At 35.5% G+C, this 9731-nt stretch overlaps 1 protein-coding gene across 1 annotated transcript in view; it reads left to right on the top strand.

The window, feature by feature from the left end:
• Positions 1-5874: 5874 nt before the first annotated feature.
• Positions 5875-9731, top strand: part of ada (adenosine deaminase) — a 27214-nt gene continuing 23357 nt past the window's right edge. Inside the window, exon 1 of the mRNA XM_056449062.1 lies at positions 5875-6181. Within this exon, the coding sequence (XP_056305037.1) occupies positions 6140-6181 (42 nt within the window). The 5' untranslated portion in view covers positions 5875-6139. The remainder of the gene's footprint in view (positions 6182-9731) is intronic.

A 9731-nucleotide genomic window follows, 5' to 3' on the forward strand; every position in this document is an offset into this window, starting at 1 on the left:
TACAAATCTAGTTGTTGCAATTAGGCCTGTCACAATCTATTTTTGTTGTGCGATACATAGCACCAAAATATATTGCGATAAACGATATTATTGTCATTTTAAGACCATTTTATGCCACTTATTATATAATGCCAGAATTACTAACAGACAGTAATTACTATCTGTGTTTTTACCCATCCTGACACTGTCAGCTCCAATTAGAGATGTTGCACAGCTAAAATGTTGCTAGAATTGTTTTTTTTTTTGTATGGTATGTATGATATACACTTACCGGCCACTGTATTAGGTACACCTGTCCAACTGCTCGTTAACGCAAATTTCTAATCAGCCAATCACATGGCAGCAACTCAGTTCTTTTAGGCATGTCGACATGGTCAAGACGATCTGCTGCAGTTCAAACCGCACAGGTTCACCAAAATTGGACAATAGAAGATTGAAAAAAAATGTCTGGTCTGAAGAGTCACGATTTCTGCTGCGATATTCGAATGGTAAGGTCAGAATTTGGCATCTATCCTGCCTTGTATCAACAGTTCAGGCTGGTGGTGGTGATGTAATGGTGTTGGGGATATTTTCTTGGCACACTTAGGCCCATTCGTACCAATTGAGCATTGTGTTAACGCCGCAGCCTACCTGAGTATTGTTGCTGATCATGTCCATCCCTTTATGACCACAGTGTCTCCATCTTCTGATGCCTATTTACAGCATGATAGCGTGCTATGTCATAAAGTGCAAATCATCTCAGACTGGTTTCTTGAACATGACAATGAGTTCACTGTACTCAAATGGCCTCCACAGTCACCATAACTAAATCCAATAGAGCACCTTTGAGATGTGGTGGAACGGGAGATTCGCATCATGGATGTGCAGCTGACAAATCTGCAGCATGTCAATATGGACCAACATCTCTAAGGAATATTTCCAGTACCTTGTTGAATCTATGCCACGAAGGATTAAGGCAGTTCTGAGGCAAAAGGGGGTCCAACCCAGTGCTAGTAAAGTGTACCTAATATGGTGGCCGGTAAGTGTTTATTGCAACACCAAAAATGATTTAGGTCATGTCCATGTGCAGTGCAATAAGTTGATATATAGATTATTGTCACAGGACTAGTTGCAATAGTCCAGTCAGTTCAGACCTCATCCTGACTCAAATGCTGTGGTGAGAGCTGTGCAAAAAAAAAAAAAAAACTCCCAAAACTGATCTGCATGATCTGAAACATTGATAAAGTAATACAGAAAATGACTGCTGTGAGTAATTGCTGCTAAAAATGGCATCTGAATCATAGGGTTTCATGTTTGTCACCCATGCTTTTTAGAAATATATATATATTTTTTTGTTAAATGAATAATCATACAGTGAGATGTTGTTCATTTTAGGTTTTATCTTCCAAATTTTAAGATCTGCCAAGGACCATATAGTACTTCCCATTATGTCCTGATACAGAAATCTGTGATATTCAAGTGGGAGTTTTAACTTTTTCCACATGACTGTATAAGTTTATAAATGTCATGGTAAAGTGTTTCATTTACTCCATGAGACCCACTGACAGTATACAGATAATCTCTAAAAAACCATATAGACAAACCATTTAGACCATCAAAACTCATAAAATACACCATTATTTGACACCACGTATGTTGTGCTTTCAAAATTAATAATTATTCCAAAACAATACCTTTCAGTTGACAAGGTTAATAGTTGCTAAAAAATTCTAAATACACTTGGTTTTATAAGACTAAAATAACAACAGCACCTTTCCATTACTGGAGCTCATGCCTTAAAATAAGCAAGAACCAATAAACACAAGACAAGGGATAGATTCACTGCGGTGGCTGCTTCCTAACATGTGGCCAGCAGAGTCAATATTTTTAGCGGATATTCTGCTCTTTAGCTAAAAGACTAGATTTCCTTGACCTGCAATGCCCGAAAACCACTTTAACATGAACACATACGTTTACTGACATGAAAGAATGTTTGCATGAAATCTTTTATAAGAATCAAGAAATGTAAATTGTTTAATTTAAAACTAAACACTTTATTGATTCAACAACAGATATGGTTGAATCCCTTTTGGCAAGCATATTAGTCTTATCTGATGAGAGTTTTGAGTGCATTCACAAAGGCATGAAAAACAAACACTGCTGCCTTTATCCATTAGACAAATGACAGGGAATAGATGGAGAATGGAAAAAAAAGAATGTTTTTACATCTGCTCAAAAGCTTTACATCTCTGTCCATGACTTAATAGCATGGAGCGCTCTGAGGGATTTATAGAAAGCGTGGTGCTACCACATTCTTAAGCACTGTTCCAGCAGACTGATGTATGACACATTTAATGGGATGTTTTTTGCTGCTTGGGAAACAGAAAAAGGCCCACGTGGCCTCATGCAGGGGTTGAGTTGTAGGATTAGGCCAAGTTAAACAAGAGTTGTTGTTTAGGAACTGATTTAACAGCAGGGGTTCAGAAAGAAAATTGTTAAAACGTAACATGTCTGGCGTGTAGTTATGGTACATACTATTGGAAATTTATTATTAGGCTAATTATGTTGTGCATTGATTATGATGAGCTACTGAAATAAAAAAACATCTTGTCAGGCTTTTAATTATAATCAAAATAGTCAAATGTCATATCAATATTTGAACAGAGATGAAGATCTATCTAATAAAATAATCGTTCACATTTCTGAGGTAAATCACTTTATGTTTTAGGTTATATTTATATGTCTCTATTTAGGCATATACCATTAGCATTCGACAGTAGCAGAATGAGTATTCCACTTACTTGAATAAATACACCTCACTTGACGTTCTGCTGACATCTAGTGGTCAGTTGCTGTAAACCTTCCAGTTGAAATGTATAACAGTAGGCAATTTCTGTTGGAAAGTAAATAATATTTAACTACAAATTAAGCTACAAAACGTGAGAACCCTCGTTGAATAAATCCCTACTGACCAGAAAGAACACCAAAACCAGCTCAAATCATGATCTGCAAGAACTAGCTTAAACCAGCAGCCAGAGGCCTATTGCACAAAGCCGGTTTTGTTTTTTCACCCGGGTAAGTTCACGTTTAGTTTGAGCAAACACTGAGTTTTTAGGCTGAATAAGGCGGGGTGGGTTGGTTTTTGATCAGGTTTTGTAATCATGGTAACTTTCTGTTTCCTTTTAGTCGGTTTTATAAATAAACTCAGCGAAACACAAAAACACCTGCAGAATAACGTTGAAGCAATAATGTATATTGTAGCCTATGCTCACAGCTTCAGATAACTACACAGCTAACCTGCTCTGGAGCAGGATTTATTCTGGTTTAGAGATTTCAGACGCAAACTGGCAGTCAGCTGTGATAAATTGACATATCTGATCTGAATTAATATTAGTAATGCCTTTAAATAGCATTTATATTTAAATACTAACATATACATATGCTAACAATATCATTATATCCTATAAGCTTTTTAAATGGCTGACTTTTGAGTTTGTGGACCCACTTACATTATTAAAATAAATGACTGATTTGCATTGACAAAGTACTGTATGTCCTCTTTAACTTGCCTTCTCAAACTTTCACTGCATAAACAGTGTTTATTTCAGTCTTATGTTATTTGATATTTTATTTGATATTATGTTAATGATATCTCTTAATCAGTTTGCATTTTTTTGGATTTGTCAACCCGAAACTTACTCTGCAACCTGGAGTTTGTTCAGCTTGTTTTATGCAACAGGCTTCTGGCGTCAAAACCTACCTAACCAGTTGTTTAATGCTTTTATTTTCATTAGGATTACCTAAAATTTCTCTTTATAAAATATCTCTTTATAAAAGTTCTCTTTATAAAATTTCTCTGTATAATATATGTATATATATATATATATATATATATATATATATATATATATATATATATATATATATATATATATATATATATATATATGTCTGGTTGTGTACTGTAAAGCCTATTTTAAACTGCACCCCCAAAGATAAGCAACAGATGTCAAGAAGGCCTACTGTCAGATCGGTGTGTCTGTTGGAGATGATTAAAGATGCTGAACTTGTCTGGTCATGGATAGTCTGTGAGGCTTCTGACTGATCCAACAAAACCCAAGAACTGTCTGTCGCTGTGTATACGTCAGTGTGATATGAATATGCCTTAATAGAAGTTCAAAGGTCCTATTCACACTGCCCCAACAAACATGGATAATCCCCAATTAACAACAAGTCACTTCTCAGACATTCTATGACCAGATGAGTAGCAATTTACCATGTTCAATAAGTGAAAATGAAAGTGACAGATACAGACAATCCTTCGTGGCATAGATTCAACAAGGTACTGGAAATAATCCTTAGAGATTTTAGTCCATAGTGACATGATAGCATCACACAGTTGCTGCAGATTTTTCAGCTGCACATCCATGATGCGAATCTCCCGTTCCACCACATCCCAAAGGTGCTCTATTGGATTGAAATCTGGTGACTGTGGAGGCCATTTGAGTACAGTGAACTCATTGTCATGTTCAAGAAACCAGCGTGAGATGATTCATGCTTTGACATGGTGCATTATCCTGCTGAAAGTAGGCATCAGGAGAGAACATGCTCAGCAACAATACTCAGGTAGGCTGTGGCATTGACACAATGCTTAATTGGTACTAATGAGCCCAAAGTGCGCCAAGAAAATATCCCCCATACCATTACACCACCAGCAGCCTGAACCATTGATACAAGGCAGGGTGGATCCATGCTTTCATGTTGTTGATGTCAAATTCTGACCCTACCATCTGAATGCCACAGCAGAAATCAAGAACAGTTTTCTGTTCTTGGCTGACAGCAGTGGCACCAGGTGTGGTCTTCTGCTGCTGTAGTCCATACGCCTCAACATTGGATGTGTTGTGCGTTCAGAGATGCTCTTCTGCATACCTCGGTTGTAACGAGTGGTTACTTGAGTTTTGCCTTTCTATCAGCTTCAAACAGTCTGGCCATTCTCCTCTGACTTCTGGCATCAACAAGGCATTTGCACCCACAGAACTTCCGCTCACTGAATATTTTCTCTTTTTCGGACCATTCTCTGTAAACCTTAGAGATGGTTGTGCTTGAAAATCCCAGTAGATCAGCAGTTTCTGAAATACTCAGACCAGCCCGTCACCTTTCACTTTCTTCCCCATTCTGATACTCAGTTTGAACTGCACCAGATCATCTTGTCTTCACCATGTCTACTAGTTGCTGCCATGTGATTGGCTGATTAGACATTTGTGTTAACGAGCAATTGGATAGGTGTACCTAATATAGTGGATAGTAATTGTATGGCTGTTATGAATACATTATTGTGTTTTGAATAGTAGAAAAATCTGTTTTTGATCTCAAAATAAAGCATTTACATGGCTGTGGGACAAGCAATTTTACATAAGTAATAAAAATCAACCATTGCCATATTGACTCAATTGTTCAGATAGGCATTTCGTTTTAAAATTTACTCAAAAGTGTATTTTTTTTCATTTAGCCTAAGTCTAGAGACAGAAAAACGAAGATTTCTGTGTAGATTGACTCTTTCCATCAAACTTTAGATACCCAATCGATTTAGACAAAAGTGAAACTATCCACTTCCTTGTCATGTGACATACTGTCGCAAAACAAAACTAATTTTAACAGGAAACATAGCACTACATTAATATGTTAAAAAATAATTTAAAAACAGCCTAGTTTAACCTAAACTTCCTCAACAGTAGACTACACGACAGAAGCACATCGCTTCAGACATGCTGTGTTGACAGCCAGCCCAGCACCTTCAGTATTCGAGGATCTCGCGTCGCGTCACAAATGTAGATGTGGCTTTACTGCGTTTCTTGAAAAGCTTCTAATAGGATTCAGTTTTAATCTCTTCGCAAAGACTTAGATCAGATGCGCTTGTCAGTTTGCTTCGCTCGGTTTTTGTTGTCACTCTGTTTAGTTGTTGGCTTATTCGCGCTTATAGAGGCGGGGTTCATACTGTAGCTCATATTATCTGTTATAAGGCGGGTTCTTTGTCCGCGCGGGTTGGAGTGTATAATAGTAACGCGCATGGGGAAGCTGAACTTCGCCGCTTGAGCTGACAGGTTCCGGAGAGCGCGTGTTCAACTTGTATCACGACAAATTCAAGCTTTGAATCAACACAATGGCTGAAATTAATGGAAAACCAGCATTTGATAAACCGAAGGTTAGTAGTGTCCTGTTGTTGTTGTTACTCACACTATTGTAGAGACTACAGTATAGGCATACATTTGTTTTTAGTTTCTAATTAAAAAATGCACCATAATACACCATAATAAATATTAAATAGCAACACTTATGTTCTGATAAATGTTGATATTAATAAGTTTATCAAAGGCCACCTGCATAAAGAAATACTGTTGTATTTTATAGTATTTTTGACCATACTATGGTAAAGGGTATTACAGCCTATTCTAGAAATTACAATACTTTGTTAATGAATGCTATAGCATAAGCTATAGTGAACTGATACAGTGTAATAAATACAGCAGTACACTTTAGCTTTATTACGCTAACTGTGGTATATTGTAGTGTAATATATGCAGTTGTAGAAAACTTAATACAATATTGGGCAATTTGTATATTAACATATTTGGTGTATTACCACAACTACTAGGCTATAGAATTACCACAACAGTGTTTTTATCCATACTATAGTAAAGTAATTTAATTAATTTAAAGTACTTTACTATAGTATGGATAAAAAACACTTTAGCTATTTACACTTTTTACTATAAATTATACTATAAACTATATATTTTTCCATATCTCATGTTTATTATTATATTATTAATAAATCGAATTGTATTTTCAGTGTAATAATATATTTAATATCACAAAATAACTGAAACGTACTGTATAGAAATAATTAAAGAGATGCAGCTGATTCATCAGTCTATAATGGTAGAACATGTATTTATGTTGGGCTGGTAATGCATTGGCCACATTCAGTGACACGAGAGAGATGAAGGAGACTGCGCTCCAGGATAATGTTCACACTATTCGGCCTTGCTACACACTTGAGCATTATAACTGCCCTTTGGAGTTATTATACTTACTCAGCAAGCAGATGTCAGCCTGCAGAACTGATACCAGAAACGTGCTGATAAGCAAATATCTACAGAGATGTATCAATAAGCTACGTGGGAGTCTTTGCACAGTCTGACATGAAATATTATTTTATTACAATAACCAAATGGAGGACTGACAGCAGCCTCACTTACTCCTCCATAACCTTTTATTGTTATTTTATTGTGAGTATGCTATCTATAGCCAAAATTGTAATTTTCTGTTACTTTACTCACCACCACATTATCCAAAATGTAGGTGACATTTTTTCTACAGTAGAATAATAATAAAAAAAGACCATAATAAAATTGTGGTCTTCTGCGATTCTGTCAATGGTTATCAGCACTTTGAATGTCAAAATATTAAATAAAAAAATAACAATTAATACCTGTGGCTCCTGATGATACATTGAGGTCTTATAAAAGTCAAACAAATGGTCTGTTTATTAAAGAAGACCTAATATGCCCCTTTTTACAAGATGTAAAATAAGTCTCTGATGTCCCTACAGTGTGTGTGTGTTAAGTTTCAGCTCAAAATAGCCCTTAAATAATGTTTTATAACTCTTTGAAACTGCCCTTTTTAGGCTTTGATCCTAATTGTGCCATCTCATTTAAATGAGATTGTGCTCTTCTCAAAAGAGGGCGGAGCTACAAGTGCCTATGTGTCAGCATAGTGGCAAATACTTCCACCTCTGATGACATGTACAAAAAGGAAAACGTGACATTCAAAGTGTTTCTGCATGTAAAAATAAAATTAACATATGGTTATATATATAATAATAATATTAATAAATGGTTATATTCACAGACTGTTGCCACACAAATGTGTTTAAACCCCTTATTAAAATGACTTTTGCATAATAGGTCCCCTTAGTGTTTCATTTAAAAATCACCTAATAATACCTCAGTGTATTCAGCTAAAATTACCTAATGTTCTTCTAAAAAAAAGTATCTTAATGGATCAAGGGGTGAGTAAATTACATTTTTGGGTGTACTATCATATCGCACATATGTATTTACATGTAATATACATATATGTGTTTACATTGTACAATATGTAAACACACATATTTTGAAGTAACTATGACAAATTCATATTTTATTTGAATCTTCTCCTTTGTCACCAGTATAGTGTATCAAGATGCTTGGTAAAACACAGCACTCTCTTAGGATGAGTGACAAACACAGTCAAATACAATTAATCTATTTTTTTTGTTGGTGGCAATATGACTGATTTGCAACAAACCTCCAAACAAAGAGCTATAATTATTGTAGGCGGTAAACAATTTGCAATTCCTGGACTAAATGGCACTCTATAATACGTGCTTTATCAGAAAATCAACAGATTAAGTGGCACTTAACAGGCAGTGACTTCCATATTTTATCAATTGCCTAAGACTTTGTCCCACAGCAACTTATTACATGATTACACATAGTAAAACACAAAAAAGTCACATAGCTTGATTAGGAAAATACAGTAAGAACTTAATTCAGTATAATTGATATTTCAGGATACACCTTCAACTCTAGAAAGAAAACGAAATCATCTACACACACACCTTACAACAACAGTATACTTAGTCACTTATTACAGGCATGGACATGTATAAGTTTCTGATGGTATGATAACCTTGGATAAAAATCTCACGATTTTACGGTATCACTGTATTGTGATTACAGCTCTAAAAATATATTCTTTTTAAATGTCTTTGTAAAAAAACTTTTTTTTTTAACACAATATATTTCATTTAAGGAAATATTTTGTATTATTTTGTAACAGTAAACATGCCAGGCTAAAAAATTAAAATAAATAATTGACTTCTGCTATCTTCATTTGTTTCAAAAACAGATTTCCTTACAACACATAAAAAACCCTTTACATATACCTTAGGAACAGTATAACAGAAAATTTGTACGGTTTTAATACCTCGACTTTTCCAAACCGCGGTAAACCTTGAAACCGGTTATCATCCCATGCCTAATTACAGTATACTTATTATCTTTGACAGCCATTTGATCCCATATTGTGAGCAAGCTAATAACAACATGCAAGTAAACATTAATAACGTGATAATTACATGCATGTTCAACCTCACCCTCTTACATAGTGTCTTTAACATTAGACAGACCACAGCAGTTATTTGCACTGCACATATGAATCTATTTAAGTATGAAGGGGCTGACAGCTTAGGCTTGCACGGACAAGATTTCGAGTACACATCTCGCATGATGGCAAACAAGCATGCAAGAACCTATTTATCATAATATCGCTCACACAGACTGCTTAAATGCACAATTTGCAAGCTTTCCTATTCAGCGAATTGTTCATTTTCTGAATTAAATGGAGGACCCATGCAGACTAGAGCGCTAGAGGAAAGTATTGCCTCACTGCAGTCCCAATGGGCCTCGTGCTTTGTAAACCTGATCCAAGTAACTGAGTCCTAGACCCAACGAAGTGAAAGCACTAGAGGTGACATCATCCATGTTTAGTTTAGCATTTTCAACAACCAAAAGAGGTTTTAATAGTCCTGGAATGTTTGAGGGGTGCTGTCTGTATATTCAAAACATGTTAACACTGCAAATCCTCACCTAATTCTGTCTTTTTACTATGAGTTAGCAATGCAAACTATTATATAGTGTTGTTTCTCT

The sequence above is a fragment of the Danio aesculapii genome, chromosome 23, assembly GCF_903798145.1.
Source record: "Danio aesculapii chromosome 23, fDanAes4.1, whole genome shotgun sequence".
Classification (NCBI taxonomy): Eukaryota; Metazoa; Chordata; class Actinopteri; order Cypriniformes; family Danionidae; genus Danio; species Danio aesculapii.